Here is a 25,555-nt window from a genome sequence, read left to right on the forward strand (position 1 = left end):
CACTGAAATATGTTGTAATGTATGTGGGTTTCAGTTCAGAATGTGGAAGGGTTGTATTTGAAGATAAATGTGTATGAATTCTCACAGTTTCCCCCAAATTATTACCCCAGCACATGCATAACATTCATCACACCTTTCCAGGACTCTTTAGTAGATGTACTCTGCACAGAGGCCTAAAACATACAGTCAAAGAAAAATACCTAACCCAGCAGCTAAGGTAGCAACAGCAGCTGACCTGAAGATACAATCATAGAGAAGCCAGTGTAACAAACATCTTGATTTTCTAATCATTATTTTCACAATATTCCCACATTACCATACTTCCAAATCGGACCTTGGAGTATGCAGGGACCAGGTCAAAGATAGGCCAAGTTTAATGACACATGGTTCCTTGCTAGTTTTACACTACCTGCCGTTTCTGAGAGATAGGGTCTACAAAAAATATATGGTTTCTACTGTAAAACTGCAAAATTCTACGAAAAAAAAATCCCTTCACATTATCTCTGAAACCTGTTTTCTCCAGCCACTGGCAAATGGGCCTTGTGCAGCCCAAAGCTGCCCTGCACAGGCAGGCAGCTACTTCCACATCTTCTGCTCACAGCTTGCTGCCTTATACACCTTTATTACTTCAGGCTCTTCAGTCTGAAACTTGATATTTAACCAGAATTTCTTAGCTCCTCAGGCCATAGGCCTATCACAAAGCTTTTGTCCTTTTTAAATACAGACTTGTGACAATTCATTTCAAGATGACTTCTGCTTAAACCATATATAATGAACAATGTAGTTTATTTTGTCTACAGAACTCCCCAACAGTTTTTTAACCTTCTTATATCACCATCTCTCTTTTGCCCTTGTTCTATCAACTGTTTTTATTTAATTTTTACTGAGCTACTAAAACCATTGCTCAGTTTTAGTATTACTGTTTTCTTTATCTCTAATACCCAAGAACTGTAATAATCTACATATGATAAAACTACGCTGAATGTGATTTCTTTGAAAATCCTACAGTAAAATGAGAAAGCTAAAGAAATCTGATAATTGATTTAACTCATTCTCCTCGACAAGACCAGGAGAGTACCTTTCAGGAGCAAAGGAAAGGAAGATGATGAACAAGGTGAAGACGGGCTGAAACTACCAGAAACACTACCCATTGGTAGCTCAGCACCTTCAGTTCATGGATTTCATCACGGTGTGATAGGTTACAGGGTCCTTAATTCTTAGAAATATTAAGGCACACTTTGAGAGAGAAAGGGGTATTCAATTATTTATTTGCGTGTGTGTGAAAAGGCTACAAAGTTTTACAAGGAAATGCCGTGATGCAAAGAGCAGTGATTTCAAGGAGTGATCTTCTGTGAGTGTTATTCCAAAACCCTGGACCAAACTGATTCCCTGTGACCTCTTCCCAGAGGCTTTTGAAGCCTTCAAGAGGCATTCAGTTATTCCTGACAACGCTAAACTAATGGTGCTGTGCTCATCTCCTAAGAGAAAAATGCATGATCCACAAGTCTAATTAATTCCATAAAGACCAAGGGCTTTTACGCAGCTGCTCCAGTTTCCTTCTCAAAGAGGAAAATAAATATATATATATATATATATATAAATAAAGGACTCTCTGGCACTTTGCATGGGGACCAGCACAGCCTTCTCCGAGGGCCAGCAGCCCTCAGGCATGCCCAGTTTTTATCCCCTCGGTGTGAGGCCTGCGGGCAGCCCGGCCATCGCCGGGAGACCCCCAGTCCCTTCACCGAAGCTCGCGGCCGAGGGCACCCAACGCCCGGCCGCCATCACCCAGCGACGGGGCCGCTTCCCCCGCGCCGCCATTTCCAACGGCTCCCTCCCCGCTCACCCCCGCCTGTCGCCGAGCCCTGGGCCCGCCCCCGCTGTAGGTGCGGCCTCGTCCCCAGCCACCCTCGGCCAGGTGAGACCCGACGGGGGCTGAGGTCCCCGGGCAGAGCGACCCCGGTCCTCCGCGGCCAGCGGTGGGGCCGTGCCGGAGCGGGAGGGCCGTGCATGCCGGTGTCCAGGCCGGCCCCGGCGGCGGAGGGACGGGGGAGCCCGGCTGTGCGCTGGAGGGACGCGGCCTTTGTGGCGCAGGGAAACTGATCAGCGGGGATGCCGGTGCTTGAATCACCCCGTGTCAAAACGGCACATCTTTCCAAAAATGAAAAGTTTGATTCTTTTTTTTTTTTTAACTTCTTAATTCTGTAAGTTGCGTGTAAAGGCTGCCTCTGCCACTTTGGGCATAGGAACGCTGGCAGTCTTAGTATAGTTTATGAACGATCTTTTTGCCCATTTATTATATTAACTTGTGTTTTGAGAAAATATATAGCAGTGTTACAAACCCAGCTTTAAATATTCAATATGTGGAATTCATTTGTCTAGAAGATGCTAAAACCCTTCATCAGTGATGAACTGCTTTCCCTGGTGTGTCCCAGCCTACCATAAATCAGCACTGGCTTTGGGCCCGTGATGGTGAGTTATATGTATTAAAAGTCTTGGGTCTAAGCCTAGGTTCCCTGCCAAAAATAGTGTGTTTGTGTCATTCTTCAATGCGAATTAGTAGTAGATGCACATTCACTTTACTTTGCTTCACACTTTTGTCTCTGGAATAGAAAAATAAATAAACACAGCTTTCTCAACACTTGGACATTGATCAGAAAAATATACTCATATACTTGTGGAAGTAGTCCCTTTTAAGTCAAGGGACTAACCATGACTGCAGAGGCGTTAAGGAGTGCATGAGTCTGTCTCTCCCTTTCTCCCATGGGGTATATTAGTACTTAGTGTTAGGTAATTTACAGAAGCCTGAAGGTTTGTTTATGTTTACTGTTTGTGAAATACTTTCTTGCTTGTAACTTACAAGGGCACAATCCTTACAATGATGGGGCTACATGTACACAAAATACCACTGAAATGAGCTATATCACAGCATGAAACATTCTAGTTGGAAGAACAAAGTATACATAAGAAGATGTCATAGGATGGGGGTAATTTTGCAGGGTCCTGAGTGGTTTGTGAGAAAGAGGGTTAAAGGGCCCTTTGGACTGCTGCTACTTTATTTTTGGTGCGGGAAGCATTATAAAACTAATGATCAGTCAGTGTACAATTCAAGACATCTCAAGGTAAATTCTGAAAGGAATGTGTTCTTCCAAACATAAACATCTTTCATTGTCACTTAACTTTATAAACTATATTTTTCTATTCTTCATGGTTTGTCATTGACTGACACTTTAAGCCTGTACTTCTAGTTGGGCAGATGTACTAAAGTACATGGTTCAGCGGGGAAAAAAAGAAAAAAGAAAAAAAAAAAAACACTTGATTTGTGAAAGAAAAATGAGAAATGAGAGAACTGCTACTTTACAGCATTCTATTAAGATGTCATTAAAAAGATTTATTTGAAAAATATGCTAAAAGTGGAGGGCTTACATTTCAAGATGCTGTTGATTTTTTTCTAAAATAGCCCCTCTTTTTTTAAAGGTAATTCCTCTGGATTTTAATCCCTTTTTAGATTTTTAGATTTTACAGAGAGGATAGGAATAGGAGAGATGAAAATGGAAAAATATTGCAATTATCATATTTTCAGTCTTTTACATGTGTTACCCTGATCCATTTACAGTAATCAGCTTCATAATATGAATTGTCCCAACACAAATGGTAACAAACTTTAAATCTAGTTCACTTTTAGCTAAAGTTAGAAAGACCCATCTTGTTATGAATTTGACAGTTAGGAGTCTCTTCGGTTTTGTGAATCTATATAAAGTACATTCTGCAAATTAGTAATTGACATAGCCTGTATGTTTGTCAGTTTCAAAAACAACTGCATTGGTGACAAATACTAAGCCACATTTTAAGCCGTGAACTCTATTTGATGATTTGAAAATTAAAGATTTCTAGTGATCGTATGAGATGTCTAGTCCTTCAATACGAGTTCTTAACCTCAGAGGGTTTTTTTTTCTTTTTACTACCATGCACTTGCTAGATTTTACCAGTTTGCATATATTTCTACCCTTTCTGTGATCCATTGAAAGTCTTTAATTATTTGATCATGCTTTCAACTTTTTCTTAAACATATCATTTGAATTAGAACTTTTCAGTTTACACCATGCTTCCTCCACTTCAATTTAAGGATTAATTATTACCAGAAGGTTTTTTCTGTGAAATATGTCTACATGTTTTTTTACCAGCACACATATGTTTTTTTCCATGCTCAGCACCAACCGAGAGCTATACAATACAATGTGGAGATAAATTAATGTGATGTCGAGCCAAAGCTAATAAGCACTGCTGAAAAGCAAAGTGTATTAGCACAATATTGAACCCAAGTTAATATATCAACATGGCTTCCACTTGCTTTTCACTCACACAGAGCTATTTGCACCTTCTTTCAAAGCCCTGCATGATATACTTGTTAGTGGACTGGGTCTATGAAAGCCAGGTACACTTTATGAGAAAACAGTGAAGAAAATTAACTATTACTTTCTATGTCTTCTGTGTAATTCTAACTACAGCGGTGTTTGCAGATACTGTAGCTGTCCACCTTGCTAAGTAGCTTTAGCCTGATAAGCTTGTTACAAATGATATGGTTTCTAAATTCCATTTTCTTCCTAATCAAAAGAATGAAAATGAACTAATGTTTCTGACAACAGTATGCTATATGTTTCTAATTTCTGTGTGTTTATATTTTTCCATTTGTATTTCATTTACAGTCAACTTGGAGGTTTACAATAATTGTTCCTTGTTAAAATAGAATGCTGTTTAACATCAACTGGTTTCATCACATTTTCCTAAATGAATGGTGATATATTTTTTAAAATAGAATGATGTTCTAATCTTTCAACTGTGTAAATTGTTTATGAAGTCATGCAATTTGTCACTGAATTCCTAGCTCATTTGCAGTTGTTTATCATCTTATAATATTTTAAACTTTCTGTTGCTCTCTGGTTGTGAGAGATGAGTATTACATCTAAACTTTTCTTCATGTGAAGCTATACTTATATTCACCTGGTCAGCATATTCTTCTGATCTGTTTAAAAAAACGGTTTCAGGCTCCAAAAAACTCCAGAAATTAAAACTAATTTAATCTTGCAAGTACTCTTTACTGAGCTGAAGCAATGTACATAAGCAAGATATAACAAATGAATTAGAAGCACAGTCTTTTGATGTGTTTTCTCTGAGTTGATGAGCACTTTCAGTTTCCACAGTGAAGGTGCATGTTGTCTCTTGTGACTGGTTCTACCTGCTATTTAAGACTGACAGCTGCTTTTTACGTTCAGCGGCCCTTCACATTCTCCTGACTTCAGATGAAATTGCAAATATTCTGCATGATCAAAAAGAGAAGTGGGAGGCTTCCGTATCAATCCCTTCACTTTCTACTGTTCTGATTCTCCAACTGCAGAAATCCCTTAACTCACATTGACTTTAGCAGCCCTCAAAATAACTTAAGTGTTTGGTTTGAGTCTTAGGGTAATCATTCTCAAAAGAGACTGCTGAATATGAAAGAAGATAATTTGTCTAAGAAGTCTCTGCCGAATATCTCTAGATGGAGTGGTTTCTATTGCAGCTGTTCCATATGATTCTCTTCTTTTATATTAAATGTTAAGCTTCTCTTTAAAGGAATTCTGATGTTTTCCAGTGAGCACTTGATAAAAAAGAATAATAAAAAAAAATTTGTGTTAAAGATGATTTTCACTCATTTTTAAACCATGAGGAATCCTTCATTGTTAAAAATAAGGAGTGATGATAAAATTACAATTTTAACTTGGAATGCGAGGAAAGGCATCATTGAGCATTTGATGCATAAAAAAACGTTTTCCAAAATAGCATCAATATTAAGTTTTTGGAACTTGATTCTCTTGTGGTAGCCATCTGATGCAGTTGATACACATATTATGAAAGCTATTTAAGAATAGTATTTGTATCTTTTAAAATATTGTTTGAGTTTCAATATAGGAATTTTTTCATGTCAAATCCTATATAAATTTTGTTGTTTTTTTATTTGCAGGGTAGTATATAAGTGTCTTTACTGACTGAAAACCTGAATTTTTTTTTTTTTTTTTGCTGGGAAAGCTGGAAAATGTTCAAAAATCAGTATCAGGTAAAACACAAATACTTTTAATTTTTAGCCTCTTCCATTTCACCTTTGAGAGAACTCAATTAAAATGGCTTATTCGGGGGGAACAAAAAGTCCAGATACAGAAATGTTTTAGGAAGTGTATTATTCAGTATTTTTATTAAAATGTTATGAAATAGTGGGTGGCTACATATGCTGTGAGGTTTGGAATGGATATTGACATGGTGATATCAGTGACTGTTTTTCTGCCTGGTCCCCTGTGGGCTAGGGAAGGCGCCCCATCTGCTCCCACCCACCATGGAAGCAGGCCCAGCTCTTAAGGTATAGTCAGAACGGGACGGTTTTTTTCTCTTCCTGGTCCAGCACAGGTTACCTGTCAGTTACCACCGGCCAGCAGAATCACATTGTTCACAAACTTTAGTATCACATTTTCTGTTTCTTGGTCTTCCTTTTCATTACTCTACTTCCCTTTCTCTACACCAGTCCCCTCCCAAGAAAGCAACCCACCCCAATTACTTCTTCACAGTAGTCCCAGATGTTCTACATCTGTACGTGAAACATATTTCTGGTGCTGTTACCTAACCTATCGCAGCTTTATATGGTATTAATGATATGGGCACTTAGGTGCTGTTCGCCTTGTAGGAGTGCAGTCCCCAAAAGATGCCTCATACTGCCCTCCAACTCCATCGCTCATGGAGTTTGACAGTTCCTTGTATAACTCCTCCTCAACCGCCCACGAGATCCAGCCATCCATCACGGCACTGTCAGTAACTTCTGTCAGCTTCTCATATCGGTGCTTGTTATATTCAGCATTTTCTCATGTTGTGTCCAGTAGTAGTTTTCCATGTCCTGTTCAGTTATTTTAACATCAAGACAGAGCATACTCACGGGCTGCAGCGTTAACAAAATGTACCTGTTTATATTTTGGAGAAAATTCCAGTTGTTTGGAAAGATTTGTTACAAACATACACACATTGGCAGTAACAACTTTCTGACAGCTTGGTCCTGTAGCCCTTAAATATGTCTGATAACTTTTTAAATCGATAGTACATCGTATTTTTTAAATTCTTTTTCATCCATTATGAATTAAAAATGTATTTTATGGATGCTGTTTATGGAATGCCATTTTTAATCTCCTTAGAACTTAGTAAGTGTAGTCACTGGGGTTATCTGTCAGGCATGGGGGAGAAATAATTTATATATGGTACAGAGTTGATGTTCTCTGAAAGCATAATTTGAAGCATTTATTTTGCTGGCACGACTGCTTGCCCCTCTTGCTCATACTGACTTCTGTACAATTGTGTGGGCAGCTGAGCATAAAGAGTATTGGGAAGTGCATACAACTAGAAGTGAGAAGGGAGAGACAAAGTTGTAGTGATTGATTAGGTTGACCATAATGCTGAAAAAATGCTGATCAAACCATAGCCTGAGTACATCGGAAGACATTTTCTGTGACATCAATTGTGAAAAACACTGAAGCAGATAATTCCATAAGAAGAGCTGATAAAGCCTGCTTCCCTAAATGCTTATGGTTAAATTCTTTGATGTCTTTATATGTTTCGCAAACTGTTCTGTCAAATCAGGCTGGAATTTGGTAACTAGTAGAAAAGTTACAGGAAAATGTCTTTGACATACTCACACATGTAAACAGAACCAGCATGACTCTGTAAACTTAATTTCCTTAGGATGTTAGACAAAACATCAAACATGCAACAATTTTTTTGATCATTTAGCAGTATGTTTTAAATCTCACTTTATTTGCTGAGTCATAGAAATAAGGCATATCTAAGTATAAATTGGTAATCTTCAGCATATTTTTAGATTTTTTACAGTAATTTTGCTTTTCAGAGAATGAAATACATATATATTTTGAGAATGAAATATATATATTTCATGATATTGCTTAAAATTTATGTTCTGATCTTCTAATAAAGATAAATATTGACTATATGCATTGCTATACTGTAGTAGTCTAGAGGCTGTTAATACACTATTGTCTGACTGATCAGTAATACTGACTGGTATGGGGTGGGATTGTATTTGGTACATCACTGGTACTCTTGACCAGTGATGATTCTGTACTGAATATTTGGTTGGTTGATGCATCCTTAAATCATTTTATCATAGGGTGGTCCATTTGTTGAAATATTCAGTGCCCAAGGCAAGAACCCAGGAGCAAAATGGAAGATTTTTGGCAATCCTTCAGCTATATGGAAAGTAAGTTTTTAAGAAACTTATTAAACCTAGAGTAGAAAACTTAGAAAAATGTGAATGAAACTTTATTTTAAGATGAAGGATTATATTAGGATGCTTATGTTTGTTTGTTTTTGTAGGAATATGATAAAGAAATAAAGGGCTTTGTTTTTGTACTTGAAGGAAGCAGTCAAATCAACAGAATGCAGCTACCAAAGGAAACTAAACAAGCTCGTAAGTGCCAAAGTACTAAATGTCTGTGATGCTGTTCTGATTATTAAAGCAGTCTTATATCGGAATGTCAAACTTGTATTATTCTCCCTTAATTTGAGCTTAGTTCAGCATTAGCAAAGTGTTTTTTCACTAATTTTTTAGTAGGTCAGCACAAATAAGTAAAAGGTATAGAAATGCTGAGTTAAAGTTCTTAAGGGAAGATCCTTGGTTGCTGTATATTGTCCTAATTCTGCTGGTTTGCTTCTGTATCTGTTCCTGCTACAGACTGATGTCTGTCAAACACCGTCTGATTCTATCAAAATAACTGGTGCAGTTGGAAAAAATAGATAAGCTTTCGGGACATGTGTGTTAGAGCACTTGTCTTTTCTTATTTCTACTTCATCAATTTGTCTAATAAAAGATATTATCACTATACATGAATTTTGTATTAACTGAAATCACTTTGGTGTGGTGACTTTTCACTCAAAAAAATCCCCAAAAGTGGTATGAATAATGCTGTATTTTTACATTTCTTATTCAAGTATGTTTTTGCTATTGAGTCTGAGATTTTAGCACACATTATTGTAGTCAAGTATGTTGTGTAAGAGCTAGATCTTCCACTTGTTTAAATCAAAATCATAACGTTTATTGGAATGAATTAAGCCCCATCATTTGCACCAAAACAAAGCCCCAAAATCAAAGCAGTTTGTGTTGCAGAGGACATACAGCAATCATCTTAATTCATGCCTTAAATTCCACTGCAGGGTGTTGTATATTATAGGGCTTGTGGTAATGAACCAAGCTGTTTTAGGTTTAACCACATGCTTTTGAAGAAAAATTGAGTTGGTGATTTTAATTGATTAAAGTAGGAATTGTCTAATATACTTCTCATGCATGGTATTTAATTACCAATTAATACACTTTTTCTCAAACATACAGAAAAAATAATAAATGAGAAGTTATTTAGTCTGGTTATGCACTAAAGCCTTGAAAAATAATCTGATTTTTATAAAAAAGTTCAGTATTATATTCAGTATTGTAAATATTAGACTAATGTATCTTTCTGAGAAATCCAACCTCAAGTTGTTTATTGCCAATCCTAAAATAAACTATTACAGCCTGAAAAGAGGCTTGAGAATTACTGCTGTGCATTATCACTGCTAAAAATAGTTTGGTTTTAAATCAACTTTAGCTAGTGCTGCAATACTGTAGCCAAATTCCCATCTCTTACCATTCTATCTCCCTGTCTCATTCTGTTTTCAGGTGTGTGCCTTAAGTATTTCATTTCTGTCAAGTATACAATCTCCCAGTTGTACTGTAAATTTGGAATGCTCTTCCAGAATAAAAGACATTATGTACACAAATATAATTTGAAATCTTAAAATGTTATTTGACCCACAAAAGAAAAAAGTTTTGAATTGGCGTTTTTCAGAAGAAGAAATAATGTTGCTGTTGAGTCTTGCTAAATCAATGAAGACCAGCCCATATCCTCACAGGTGGAATAGCTAACAAAAACAGAATGTTCAATTCACACAGCTTTGTACTATGTGTTTTTTGCCAAATTCCAGGATTCCCTGGATCCCTAAAGTTTTCTTGTGTTCATTGCCTCAGTTAAGCATGATTGTTGTAAAAATCAGAATACGCCACTCAGCATTGTTGCAGTAATCTGGATTGCGTTTTTACTCAAGATTTTTTTAAAGTTATTAGTAAGGTTTACATTGTCACAAATGTAAAAGGAAGCTTCATCTAATTTTAAGATAATCTTGATATGAATGTATTACTTTATTTTATAATTGTTGCAGGATGTTTGGTTCACATGCTCTTGGAACACAATATAAGTGTACATAAAAAATTGGTTCCTTTTATTTTCATGAGAACTCCTCTAACGACACAGATGAAACCTCTAAAATAACACTTTCACTGCAGTTTCATTTTTTTTTCGTGTTCATGTGTTTCGTGAACCTTGGAAAATAGTATTGCAAGAGCAAAACTGTATAGTACAGCACTGAAATGCTTGATGGTGAAAGGTGTATTTGTACGCACACAGCATAATTATTTTTTTTCTGTTTCTAGTGGGACTGATCCAGCAGTTTCTGACACTTCAGATTTTTGTGCCATTGGGACAAGACTTCTCCACTGAGTTACTGTAAGATGCATAAAATTTCCTTGAATGCTTAATGTAAAGTGGATGCCTGATTGCAACCATTAATTGTAATGGCAGATTTTCCATTAAAGCACAATGACTTACCAAGTCAATAAGAAGTAATTAAGCTAATGAGATCATTATTTCTTGGATATTTTAACTACTGACATTCTTCTGAAGATTAAAAAGATTCTTAAAATCGTGAATGAAGATGGTAAGGCTGAAGAAATGGGACTTGAATTTATCAAACAAAATATTGGCTCACAGGGATCTCCCAAAAATTGATAAGAAATTTATCAATCATTATTCCAGGGTCCATTGCTTTAGGGGAAAAAGAAATATTCTAATAATTAGATTAACAAAATAAATATTATGTCATTAGAAGCCCTGCAAGAATAGATGAGTTAAATGATATGTAATTAAACTGGGTAAACTCAGTGCTGAATTTTATTTTTGTTTGTCTTTCTGTAACTTCTCTGTTCTTTGATGAATTTCCTGAGTGTAGTTCTGCTTACACTTTCTGCTCCTATGGTTTTAATTGCTGTATTACTTCTAAAAGTGTTTAGCAAAAGGGACTAAATAAACAAGATAAGTCATGCAGTAAGCAGAAACCAAGTACACAGATTTGCTTCTCATAGGCATTCTGTAGACAGATGGCAGAGGCTTAGTGCCAGGTTCAGGAACATATCTTCAAATTGCCTATGGTTTTGTACTGGGTTTGGTTCTTCTGGCCGTTCATCTATACCTCTTATCAAGAACTTCTCTGCAATTCTTCCTCTTTCATTTTCCCTTTTTTATCACTTTCTTTTATTTCTTCTTTTTTTTTTTTTTTAATAACCATGAGAACTCTAATTTTCTACTGCCTCTTCCCTTGTTCTTTGCAGTTTCTCTTTTGGGCTTATATCAAGGCTTTACATTTTCTCATTGCTTTTCTTGTTACCTCCCATTGCATTTGTATTTGCTATATATAGCATATATAAACATTCACTACATAGACAATATTTGACTATATTTACTATATAAATTTAATATATTTAAATAGTTGTAACTTTTATTTTTTACTTCTTTTCTTTTTTCTGTTAACATTCCAGATTCTAAATCAGTATTATCAGACAGCCTGGTAGAAATCGTAATTCTCTCTCCTCTTACATGCAGTGGTTTCAGTGCCTATGTTGATGAAGTAATCTGTCTTAATACATTTCCACTGAATTTTTATGAAAGAATAAATGTTTAATTCAGTGTAACTGTTTCACTACTTAATTATGTTGTAATAAAATTGTGCTTATGCATTCAAAGTAACCAAAGCTACCTAAAGGTGTATATGTAGAAGATGGTAGAAACTTATTTCAAAAAAGTAATGTTTTGTATTAGAAATCATCTGTAATTTATTGATGTACCAATAAACTCTGTGCAAATACTTGCAAAATAGACACTGTATTTTATTTTGGCAGACTCATGATAATCCAGCAACTAATGAAGGCAAGTCCTTCCTTCTTGTTGCTTATACATACTAGTAATAAGTGACTGCCATTCAGTTCTTTTTATTTCAAATGTTTTGAAAGGAATCTGTTGCTTGTTTGTGGACAGAATATTGATTGTGCTGGTGCTTCATGGAGTTCAATGGTCCAAGACAGTTTTTTACATAGTCTGGCTACGTACTTATAGTTTAGTCTTACTACTGAATCCTTGAGTAGCTTCATGTGAAAATTCATACCATACCAAGCCATCATACATGCAAATTTATTTTTAAGTAAAAAACACTTTGGCAAGTTTTATAACAGCAGCAAATGATGCTTTATGGTACATTTCTTCCCCTCCCATTCTGCGTTAAGTAGAAATAGTATGAATATAGTTTGAGCTTCATCCTCACTTCTGCATTTTATTCAGTGACTTATCTGATCAGCAAACAAGAATTTCTTCAAGGCCATCCATCACTGCTGGCGTCAGCTGAGCTAAACCTTCTAACTTGCTCCTTTCAACCAGTCATGCAAGATTCCTGTCATAAATACTGAATGTGCAAACAACTGTTTAAATTATCTGTCTTGCCTTTTCTTTGGAAAAAAAAATTAAGTAGAAATGTAGGTACTTTGTTAGAGGGCATGAATAGATGAGTATCACCACATTAACAATCAATGTATTGATCTGCCTAAGAAATGTGTAAAATAAATTGTGGATGAAGAATTTGGTGAAGCATAATAAAATCTGAAATAAGGTAGAGAGCATGTAATTTATGCAGCCTTTTTGAAGCAAATAATAGCAAAGCTGTTAGTAATACTGGATATAGCCATCTGTTGTAAATGTAGTAGCTGGTTGTTAAATCCTCAGAATTATGGATTTTGCTACCTTTCTGAAAAAGCAAAAGTAGCTCAATGTTTGGAAAATATTTGTGCATAAAAGAAAACAGCATCTGGCTTGTGTTGGCATTCTTGGTTTAGTTCCCAATATATGGACATGTGCAGGTGCTAGCATTTCTGCTTGGCATCTTGTCAAGCACACATACATTCATTCTTAAAATACTATAATGCCAGTCATTTGTCATACTTTATTCCTGATGTGTTTTTATTAGATGTTAGGTATCATGGGAAATTAGTAAGTCATATAATAAGTTTTACAGCAAACAGGTAGAGTTGTTGATGTGAGAAAACAGACCTTTAAATTGTACTATAGATTTCTCCCCTCCCAACAGAGAAAAGTATAGAGATATCTGGGGCACGAACAAGAGTTAGAGTTCTCTTTCTGGTTATGTACTGAAATGCTGTGTGGCCTTGTATATATCCTTGGAATTTGGTCTGCCTTTTTTCTTCCCCCCAAGTTCTTTCATACAAGTTGTGGGAGTAATATTTCTCAAGTTATTTTGAAAGTACATTACAGAGAGTTAACTGCATCATTGTTGCATGATACTTTTAAACATCCAAAACACTGAAAATTGGAGTGGTTATAAATTTGTCCTACTTGTCAGATATAAAAAAGGATTCATGCAATTAGTATAGAATTGAAAACAAAATTCACAGGCCTGGTTTAGAAATAAGTCACTAGTTATATTGGCATTTGTTCTGAAAAAAGATGGGTATTTTTCCTCCCCCTGGTCAGGATAAATCTGTTAGCTTTATTCTGCAGATATGTCTAATTTCTCACATTTGATGACTTTGACTGCTTCTGCAGCTGTAAACCTATTCTAAGTCTTCTTATATCAATAGTTCCATTGTTCATTCAAATAATCAGTATAAAACATGAGGCACGGAGAAAGACTTTTTTCATTGTTGAAGGTTTTGAGCCTTTTTCTAGAGTATTGTCAGGTATTTTGCAGCTGCAGAACAAGAATATTCCCAAGTGAGTAATTTCTTGTTTCTTCAGTTATTGAAGGCGAGAATTCAGAATAAGTTTTTCATGTTATTATAACAAAAAAATATATATATATTAAAAACTGTAGGTTCAAAATTTGTTGTAAATGTACATTTTTTCCAAGGCTGGAAAGAAAGAAATGAGGATGGTGGTGCTGAATACACATCCTTAAACACTGATGGAATTACTCACACCTGGAGGCACAGGTGGCTAAAAAGTGGAGTGTTATCAGTTATTTGGTGATAATCTTTTTATAGTAACTTATGAGAATTAACAAAAAAATAAAAAAGTGATCAAATCCTGGCACAATTAAAGCAGACAAGACTAGCATGATATCTGATTCTGACTAATACACAAATTCTGAGGTTCTGAATGGCTGATGTCCTGATGATATTACAGAATAAATAGCTGTGCTCTAAGACTTTATAAAGTGAAGAAAAATATTTATTATGTGTATTTTAGCTGGTGCATCACTTTAAATAACATGCAGTAGATTGAATCGTGTATGTTTGGTTGGTAGGGTTTGTTGTTCTGGATGTTCATATGTCGAGTAAGATAAATGTAGGAACCAGTGTTAGCAAGAAAACTTAGTTTTGTCTTTTTAAAGGCAGAATTCTTAGCAATTCACATAATTCAGTAATTAGAATAAAAGGTTTAAATGTGAGAAAAATGTCTGTACTTAAAAGATGTATTACATATAGCAGGTATGAATATAACCTTTTCTTTGTAAACATGAAAAGACTGATCGTCTCTCTTGAGTAGATAAATTCGTGGAACGAAAAATAAAGTGAAAAGAATAATAGCCAATAAAGTAAAGAAAAGACACAACAGAATTAGTTACAGGCATAAATAACTGCATTATAAGGATAATTTGATTCTGGAAAAGATATATGCACTAAACTTTCCACATATTAATACTCATTAGAGTACTTTGTCTATACTGAACAAATCAAAACCTATTTTCTAGAATTACAGTTTTCTAAATGATTTGCCACAGCTGGCTGTGCTTCACAGGAACATACCACCATGCCGTTAAAAAGAATTTACTAAATACTTGAAAATGAGAGAAAGAGCCACATGAATGAGCAGGTATCAAAACCAAAATGTTAAAATATTTATAGAAGATTCCAGAACATGTAAGAAAATATCAGTGACCATTTCCACAGTGTTTTTTTGCAGGGGGAGGTTGGGGAAGTTTGTGAAGTTCTATGTGTAATGAAGCTTTTACAACAAATTATTCTTGATCATTGAAAATATCAGATCATTCCGTTGGAAAATTGATTGCAAGTATGTCAATATCTTGCAGAGAGAGCTCAGGAATCACCATTTCTTCATAATTGCTAGCATTTGGAAAGCTTTAATATTCTAGCTGTCAGATTTCATGATTTTCTTTCTGAACCAGCCACCTGTGGTACTGCCTTTTTATGGATACTGTTTAAGGGGACTTGTGTGGGTTTTTGTTGTTGTTTTGGTTTGTTGTTGTTTTCTTTTTTTTTTTTCCTTGTCTCCAGAAAAAGATTATCAACATAGAAAATTCCAGCATATAAAAAGAAAGATGGTTCTTTGCATCTTGTTCCCTAGGCCTATGTGACATATAAATCTTCTCAGTCTTTTGTTTTGTAGAGATTGATTGATTATCACATAACTAAGTCTGTTTTAATGAGGGCAGGATACAGTGCTCTGGATTTCAGAAGATCAGACAGGCAGTTCAATAAGATAATATCTCCTACAAGACCAATTTACAAGTAGCGAGTAAAATAAAACATGAATGAAATACAGACCATTCCTAAAAAAAAAGCAAATTTAAGAATCTGTGACCATGGCGAATCACTTAACCATTATTATTCCTCTGTTTTTCTGTCTTTAAAGTGGCGCTGATGATGGTGCTACCCAACATTTGTGAATCATGTAGCATTTATGGAGAAAAAGGCCCTATGATAACTAAGACCTAATATGCTAACATACTAATAGTTAAACTTTACCAGAGGATTCTGCCTGGATTTCAACCAGGATATATAGAAATTTCCATGAATAATAAATTGCATGACAGTTGCTCTTTGCATAGCAACATTAATGAAATATCTGCTTTCATGTTTGGTAAACTTCCAGGTTAAGTCATTTATAAGGAGAAAAACACTTTCATTTTAAGAACAAGTGAGCCTAATAAATGAAGCATCCCTTCAACAGTCCAATGTCATTTTTTAAGTTCATTTTAAGCCTTGAATTGAACATTAACAAATGGTTATAAATTATTATACATACAGCATAGCAAAGTGAATAGGTAATCTGAGAAGATGAGTTTATCTATACTCTTGGGTAGTTGCTACTATTTACTTGCAATCTCACTATAGTTACCATTGTGAGGAGAATAGTCAATCAAAGTAGACTATATAAAATAAAATTGAAAATTGAATTGGAAGGTAATTTTACTTTCAAATGTTTTGCAAATGTAGATGTTAAGTGTGAAATGAATGCAGTTAATGGCCATAGCTGGGAGAGTTATGCACCTGCTGATCACAGGAATATTATTATAAATGAGGTTGATTTTCCTGTTGACTACCTCATTTTTCTCAACATGGTCTCATTACTTTTCTATCACATGTCTGACCCTTAGATATAAATACTCAAACACAGATGTAATAAAAATACATTAACTCTTAATATAGATTTTTTTAAATACATCTTTGAAAATCAAGAAGTGTAGTACAGATGTTTCTTCTTTTTAGGTTTAACATAGGTGATGCTGTTTGATAAGAGAAAAAAGGTTGAGTTTCAACACAAGTACTCTTGAATCTTTTTACAAGTGAGAGTTCTAAAGTTCTAACTCCCATTGTCTGAATTATTTCAAATAAGTGTTTCATCAGACATTTGTTTCATTTTATTTTCCAAGGAGCAATGTAACTGAGTCAAAGTTTCACCAATTCCTGAATAATTCTCTTTCTTCTACAAAAACATAAATTATTTTATAGAATTTTAACACCATCTTCTTCTCCAATTTTGCCCCTTCTTTAAATGTTTACCTCATTTCTACTGTAGAATATAAATATTTTTATTGTTCTAAATTTATCTGAAATAAGTTTTAAACTTCTTTAGGTGTGATTATAACTATATATCTAGGGTTTGTTTCTTTATAGCATACATGCCATCACAAAAAAGCATTTTATTTTAGACATATATTTCTGATATAAATGTGTATATTTTTATCTAAATGACTGTTTTGTATTGCAGTTCAGAATGCAAATGAGCTTTACATTTAGTAATGTTCTTTTTATTACAGTGAATATTTTTCAGAAGGGAGAAAGATAAAAATATTCATACAAAAATAAACTATGTCATTTCAACATATTTCTTGAACTAATGTTATAAAGTGAAATTAAGATTTTATAGCCAGTTATTTGGAGATATGCATGGCTTAAGTTCAGGGTCCTACTGTTTTGTCATGGCATCATTTAAAGCAACATTCTTCATTGAGAATAACTCTGAGTTTCATCAGGAATAGTATTTTTATTTGTTTTTCAGCACACGGGTTACTGCCACTACCTGGTTCCTCAGCTATACACATAACCAGGACATGTAGGGGAGTTTCAAACAACCACTACTTCAGTTCTTTAAAATTCTTTGGTGTCTTAGTTTCATAGCACTTCTGAACAGCAGGATTTAGAGCAGAGTAGAGAGTTTCTGAAAAAATGCAGCCATGGGTTTTTCATCAATGAGTATATGAGAATTTCATATATCATATGAAATATGATGGATGGAACTGAGCCTGGACCTGGGGCACAGGTTTAGCTATGTGGCCAATTTGCTCATGATATTAAGTGAATTATTTCACATTTTACCCCAATTTCTTCAAAAGCAAAACCAAGCCCAGAATGCTATCATTGTAAGACGCTTTAAGGTCCTATGGTGAAAGCACTTTTCAGGGGGTTGATGGTATTATTCATCCACTCATAAATATATGTGCAGCTGATACTGAATTCTACTCTCAATAGCAGTGCTGAGGATGCAATGCTTTACCCTGGCACAGAAGTGAAATTCCTGCCTTTGAGGTGCATGCAGTTTATTTGAGGAACTACTAGTCTCTCTAAAGAAACTGCTAGTAGGCTCTTCCACTCCATTTTGATTTACCCACCAATTTTATGAGGACGGATAGATTAAAGATCAGGCGGCAAAGATCAGCAAGGGAGAGCAAAGAAGCAGCAAGACCTGTAAGGCCTGTGAACTTTTTTTGCTTTGCCTGATGCTCATAACAACTTGGGGAAGCAACCTGTTTTTATCAGCTGTACTAGTAGAGCCCTTTAATATTCACATACGTGCAGTGTTTTTTGAACTGAATGCTGTCGTGGGTTGAAATTTTGAATTCACAAAAATAGATGAAATGTGTAACTTGCTCCAGAGTTAATGCCTTTCTAAGTTGACCCAAGGAATCCCAAGAACGTTTCAGGATGTTTATGAGCAAATTTTGGGTGACAGCATTTCATTAGTTCAGCTACAGGTAGTCCTTGCTAATTAAAAAGTGTTTTAATTTAAAAAATGTGTAGCCTACAAGGCAGTCTCACAAGTTTAAAGTAGAACTCAGCATTTAAATCATAATTATTTATGAGTAATTACTTTTTATAAGAAATGAAAACTGACAGAAAGTTGTTTATTGTAATTATTTGTCCTCTTGTCAGAGGGACTGCTAATTATAGAGAAATACCCATCTGTTAAAAATGGGCTTGTTCAAAAATAATAGGTAAATTAATCATCATTTCCCCACAGAGATTGCAACCTTTAAAGTCTGTTCTCCAGTTTCACAGGGTGGTATTGCTGGGCGATATCAACATTTTGCTGCTCACAAAACTTGAAGAAAGCAGAGCATAAGCAGTCTCTTTATCAGTTTAAAGAAAACCTAATCTTTGTGATCACGGCTGTGGTCTAAATCTATTAAAAATGTTCGAATTCAGTGTCCTTGGTGTCACTGTGAGATGACCTGAATCGTGAGCAATAAACTTCTGTATTATGTTTCCCATTTGAAGGTATGTGCTCAGAAAGTGAAACGATCAGACAATGTCTTATTTTTAAGCCAACAAAGAGTCTATATAAAATGACAGAGGCATTTTTAGGAAAAGAAAGCAAATAATGTTTTTCTAGTTAGCAGGTGACAGTGTGTCCCAAGATAACACAAGCTTAAGGGGCAGAAACAAGTGCGATTATTAAAGGCTACTGGGTTCGCACTTCAAACAAATTGAATTCTTTCATAGTCTGAAGGGCTATGGAAATCCAGGAAAGAGTGTAGACTGTTGAAATAAAATTAGCATGTAAAGTGATTTGATATATGCAGGAATATAGCCACCAAGGTTGAATTTGAGAAAGAAATCTCATTACTCATCTTGTAAAAGAAGTAATTCTTAAATTCTCTATTGCTATCACTGACATAAAGGTTCTGCATATGAATAACAGGGTTTTTTTGTGATTGCCAAAGATACTAGATTATTGAATTGACAAAGATCCATTCTGTTCTCTCCTGCTTTTGTTTTGCAGGATAACTGATTTAGGAAATATTAAAAGAAGATTGTATTTATCAACAGTCCACAAGGAGTTGTCTGTAACCCCTCTGCATGCAAAAATTCCTCTACACATGATCAAGCGCAAAATAGTAGGTACTTCAGGAACATTCCTTGAACTGTGGTTGAGCAGACTTTTTTAGCAGAAGGATTTCATTTAATTCTACAGCTCTGCTGAAATTACTGTTTGTTTTAGAATGCAGTTCCTGTCAATTCACAGTAAGTCTATGCCCCATCTACTGGATGATATCAGAACCACTTCATACTTCTACTCTTCCAGCCTTCTACCAGGAAGAGTTCATTCCCATTTTCCAAGATTAATACTGATTGTGATGTGTTTATCTGTCACTTTAACTGTCTATTCAGCCTGTGTACAAGTTCTCTGTGTCTCTAATTCTTCTCTCTAGTGTTCCTGTTCACATGTACCTTCTCCTGTGGTGACCTTTTACATTTGCTGGAGCTGCAGCTTTCAACTGTAGCTGATGGCTACTTTCATGTGCTTCAGGATTCTCCAGATCCCAGAATATGTAAAACACTCTGTATTTCAAACTGAAGAAGATAAAGCAATGGCCGTCACCTTCTCCCCTATCTTCTTCTATCCCATACCCAGCCCCAGCATATGATAATACCTGTCAAGACGGAATACTTGAGAGGTTACCATATAACCTTCTAAAGACTCAAATCTCAAATACTGATTTAGAAAATACTTTGAAGATGTGAATAGCTAGATTTCAACTAGATAACAATTAGTGCATTAAAGGGTTGTGGATTTGAGGCTAGACATGAGAGATAATATTTTACAGAAGCCTCTGAAGTTATGACTTATTTTAAGGTAATTTAGCTGAAGGCTGCCATTGTAATTTTAGATTTCAGGAGTTTTCTACGTTCTGGAAAAATCTGATTTTAAAAAAAAAAAAAAAATTAATATGCATCAGATCATACCCATGAAGTTGCCATTATTTCAGCATCCACTGAAATAAAATTATTTTTCTTCAGTATGATTTCAGTTAGTTGCTCTTGGTCTCAGGCTAGCAGAAATGTTTCAAGATTAAAGTATGCATTAATGTATATTAAATTAAATTCAATCAGAATATGAACTTCAGTTATGTATTTTAATTTAAATAATCAAAGATTCATCAGAGACCTAAATGCTCTGTTCAATTATAATGACAAAATATTTTAATAAACTTAACCCTTTACCCTTAAAATGCCCTAACTCTTAAAGAGTAGGTTTGTATTTCTTGGAGTATATGGATACAAAAGAATCTATCTTTTTTAAGTGATTATCTCCCCTTTTCGTTTGCAGCTTTTACTTAAAGAAAGGGGAATATTACTTTCAGTGACTAAGTAGGTCTTTTACAAGGCTATGATAGTTTAACTTATTTTATACCTTAGCTGATTAGCTATTCATTCTGTATTATAAAAATATTTATAAATCTGTATTATAAATCTTTATCTGTATTATAAAAATAATTATAAAAAAGCAATATGCAATGTTCAAATGGAAAAAAAAAAAACATAGAGAATTTTAAGAACTACTGGAATAGTGCAGAAGAGTGTAAGACGCTGATGTTAGTGTTCTAACAGTGTTTCCTGAAACAAACAGAACAATTATCTGATGCGGATTAAAATACATATTTAAGTGAGATTGTCAGCAACCGAGTTAGTTGTCATTATTTCATTTGTTTTCCTGAAATGTCTTAAAGGAGTGGATAACATTTATTATAAATGAGAAGTAATTTTAAGATCTTATAGTGCACTGGGGTCTTGTCCATACTGGAAATTTGCCTGAGTGTATAAGGGACACAAGCTTGGGAGAGGTCATTTCTTACAAATCCCTCCCAAAAAAATAAATAAAAAATCTCCATGTACAAGTATAACCTTTGGAGCATTTAAGCACTTAAGAGCATAAGTAACTTACAAAGTAATGTTGACTATTTTTTTCCAGAATACCTTCAATAAATACATTTTCATACAAGTTGCTTACTTTGAAATAGCTGTAAAACATATTATGGATATGCTAGGGAACTGAGTTCACTTGGACTGGCAGTCAGTAGGTGATACGTAGTGATTTGTTCGTATAAAAAATAGTCATAAAAGCAAATACAGAAATACCTTTTTTAATATCAAAATGTTATGCATTATGGATCAGAGCCTGTGAAATCTAATATTCTTCAGAGGCTTCATTTATTGATAACTATACACTATTACTCTTCTGCAATGATTAGTGTTTGGGTTTTATTAAAGAATAACGTTTTCTTTTTCTAGTGGTGCAATATGTGTATTGACTTGGTAGCATTCACCAGTGAAATATTCAGAGGAGCTGTCTTCCAGTCTTTGGATGGAATTATTATTTCAGCTAACTGTAAGCTAAGAAAGATCTTCACTTTAAAATCCAAGCCTCAAGATACAGCCGAGGAAGATGGTGTGTTATAATTACTTTGTAGACTTAATCATAACTGTTCATGTTATAAAATCAAAAGCTTCTTGGTCATCAGATTTGCAGTTTGAAAGATTACACGATATTGTGAAAATTAAAGTGACAGTGCAGCATATTAAATCTGTTGGATTTCAGGTGACAAATAAATGTGTACTCATCTGCTGAAGCATTGAATACATTAAAAGTATTTTATTGAAGAAATTCTGGTAAGTTTTATCAAGTAGACAACTTGTTTTAATTATGGTTTCTTACACTGATAGAAGGCTTTGGCCAAGAAGAAGGTATCTGAAAAGAGAGAGCATTTGACTGGTACTTATTTTCTTTGTTTTGTAGTTTAGGAGCAGATGGAGGATTTCTTTTTAAATAATCCAAAACAAAACTTTAACAAAACAGTATTGTATGAAGCTATCATAAATACCTCTCTGTGATCTCTAGTCCATTTATCCTATGGGGTCCTTTTTTATGGGGAAAGTAATTTTGGTGGTGGACTGAAAAAGTAGAAATTATAATAGAGCAGGATATTGGTCAAAGCCTACCCATCACCAAACCAGGATCAAAATCCTGAATCATTATTTTCCAAGGGAGAGAACTTCATTCCTCACTGGTATTTACAGTAATAGAGGAGGAACTGAAAAAGCACAACTGACACTTTCTTATTTAGAAGAAGCCTAGGACAAATTCAGCTTCAATATCATTCAGATTTTCATTTTGTGGCTTTCAGTGGACACACCAGAAAGAAAGGGTTCTGTTTTTTGAAGGAAGGATGTTTAGCAGATGGGTAGCAGTATTGTAAGTGTAACAAAATTCATCTTCCATTTGGAAAACCTAAACCAATATGGGAGAGTAATCATTGTGATTCTTCTGGTGAGCTTGGAAAAAAAATATTAATTCACTAAGTGACTACAGAGAGAATCCAGTAAATTCTCAATGGAATGTGCAGTTAGAGACATCACTGGCTTTAATTTAATTCAATTCCATCAATGCATTATTTTCTCTCTTCCATTCTAAACAGTTTTTGAAATGCACATAAATGGTCTAAATGAGTTCCAAAATTCAAAAATGTAGTTAACATAATGAGTAGACAGCTTTAATGAACTGTAGGCATGGTAAAATACTGCACTTTTAATTACTGGATTATCAATTCTATGATTATTACACAGCTGGTGGGCATTAGTATTTTCTGTGTGATTATGAATTTCCTTATCTAGGCAAGTTTTAAAATTAGGTTACAGCTCAAGGTTTTGGCTGCATTAAAATAGCTGTATACTTCATACCCAATTACAGAAAAACAATAGACATTTTTTGTTATTAATTAATTTTCAGTTAACAATCATAATTTGATAAACCTTTTTTCCTCTCAGATGACTGGGACTTGATCAGTTCAGCTCCATTTAGTGCAGTGACATCGTAACTTTTAATGAGGGTCAAGTTCTTTGCTTAAACCTCCTCAGTGGTGGGAGTAGTGATTTCAAAGTGTAACGTGTTATTCTTTTGTAGTAGCTTATATACACTGTGTTTTGTATTCTTAAAATGATTGCAAATGGAAAGGAAAAAACACGTATACTAGGAAATTATTTCTAAATGAGATCATTGAGATGGAACAGGAAAGAAGAATTACCTTTGCCCTGTGATACTGAGGTGTATACACTTGATATATACATAGATTCCCGTTTCCATACAATCCTAAAGTTACATTATGTGTTGTTTTTTCTAACAAAGTATTGTCTTACTGTGGTAAATGAATAATATACAGGCTTGGTGAAAAACAAGTAGCTAGCATTTATCTTGTTTAAATAAATGTGTCCACTGCTGAAATATGGCATGGGACAACTGAATTTTTGTTAGGTTCCTAATTCTTGATCCATTATTCATGTTTAGCTCTGGGTTTATATATTCCTCTTCTTATCCGAGGAAAGTAGACTAACATTCATTAGCTCACTGTAGTCTAGTTTTCTAAAAATTGGTAAGAATTTACCTCAGGACTTCAGGAAGGGTTCTGACTCTGAAATCATTTCTTCATAGAAAATAACTTCCATAAACTCAGTTGTTTATATTGGTTATCAAAGGGAAAGCAGAGACAGTCAGATCATGTTCTACTAGTGCCTGCTGTCAGGAGAACAAATAGGTCAACAGTTTTTTGGTTTAGTGTAAAAGAAGTGTAATGATATCCAAAGTTTGGAATTAAAACTTGTCAAAATCTTTATTTGTGTATATGGGACTTTGCTATTTACCACTTCTATCCCACTGATACCAGTGCCATTTTCAGATGATCACTTTATCTTGAAATCAGTATAGCAGTATTAGAATTAAAGTGTAATTGTAATCAAATATTAGCAAAATGTATTTTATGCTTATGTTTCTCTTGTTCACTTGCCAAATCAAACAATTTGTTTTACTTTGACTATTCCATACATTAATATGGAATTTTTTAGTTTAAATTTATTCAGAATTTTTGGCCTAAAAACAAACAAACAAAAAATCTTAAAAAATAACATGTATTGTCTTAAAATTAACAATTATTGTAAAGTTTTCAAATTACTGTCATCTACTAAATTGTTACAATATTTGTAATCTAATAAACTAATAGTGTAAATCCAATTTAATTTCATTGAGTGATCTGTGGATGAAGTAAAGCCCATGTTTTTTGATTCTAGGTATGTGCTTTGTTCCATTTACACCATATGAGACCATAAATGTTATTCCTCGAACCTGCCAGCTAAATACAGATGTGCCGCAAGTTACACAATTGCTGAACTTGACTAAAATTCACAAGCCAGAAATAAAATGCAGGAGTTATCCAGTAACAATGCAAGGAACAGGTATTCTAATGTACTAAAGTGCTGTGAATATGATCAAATACAAATAACATACAAATAACTGATTTTTTTTTTCTTTTGCAAAAGTGCATGTTAAAATTTTCCAGTGTCTTAAAATACATCACAACCTTTGTACAACTGTAATAGCATGAGCACACAGACACATGTTTATTCTATAGTTTCAGAGATGTGTGTGCAACCTGAACAGTTCTTACTCAAGCGTGGGATTTATAATAACAATAATTATGAGGTATGTCTTTCAAATGTACATTAAAGTGAGGCTGTTCAGTTTTTACACTTCTTTGAAAAGTACATTTATACATGTTTGTTTACAGTAACAAAACTCATCTAAGAATATGACCAAGAATATTCTCCGCTATTCTGAAATGAATAGGAAGGGGTTTAGAGTTTTGCTTCGAATAAGACCATTGATGTATTTACTTATTTAAATTAGATGCAGCTTTTTTTTATATGCAAGTACCATTATTGTGATACTAAAGGGCAAATAATATTTTAAAGTGTTATTGCCCTACAAGTAGTCATGCCAAAATTATGTTGTGAAGTTTAATTACAAGTTTGCTTTTTAAATAGCAAAAGAAATTGGAATTCAGCCACTTGGTGACAGCACTCAAAAATCATACATTTTTGGTTAGGTTGTCAAAACAAGAGGGACTGTAAAACTTAAATGAGTACAATAGTGTGAGTGATATATTTAAACAAAAAAAAATGTTTGTTTGAAACAAGTCTCCTAGTTAAACCTCAAGTTTTGTCGTCCAGACTATGAAGATACATATA

General features: G+C 34.4%; 1 protein-coding gene across 4 annotated transcripts in view; it reads left to right on the forward strand.

The window, feature by feature from the left end:
• The first annotated feature begins 1,636 nt into the window (after positions 1-1,636).
• Positions 1,637-25,555, forward strand: part of CFAP20DC (CFAP20 domain containing) — a 67,978-nt gene continuing 44,059 nt past the window's right edge. For 2 of the 4 annotated variants that reach the window (XM_027467730.3, XM_038186104.2), the window contains exons 1-9: positions 1,638-1,918; positions 2,383-2,472; positions 6,002-6,094; positions 8,198-8,287; positions 8,404-8,497; positions 10,550-10,622; positions 19,482-19,596; positions 21,773-21,929; positions 24,599-24,763. In XM_027467730.3, the coding sequence (XP_027323531.2) occupies positions 6,074-6,094; positions 8,198-8,287; positions 8,404-8,497; positions 10,550-10,622; positions 19,482-19,596; positions 21,773-21,929; positions 24,599-24,763 (715 nt within the window). In that variant the 5' untranslated portion in view covers positions 1,638-1,918; positions 2,383-2,472; positions 6,002-6,073. Of the gene's footprint in view, positions 1,919-2,382; positions 2,473-6,001; positions 6,095-8,197; positions 8,288-8,403; positions 8,498-10,549; positions 10,623-19,481; positions 19,597-21,772; positions 21,930-24,598; positions 24,764-25,555 lie in introns of all 4 variants that reach the window. The other 2 variants (XM_072044336.1, XM_038186103.2) reach the window with 2 other exon arrangements.

The sequence above is a fragment of the Anas platyrhynchos genome, chromosome 13 (assembly GCF_047663525.1).
Source record: "Anas platyrhynchos isolate ZD024472 breed Pekin duck chromosome 13, IASCAAS_PekinDuck_T2T, whole genome shotgun sequence".
NCBI lineage: Eukaryota > Metazoa > Chordata > Aves > Anseriformes > Anatidae > Anas > Anas platyrhynchos.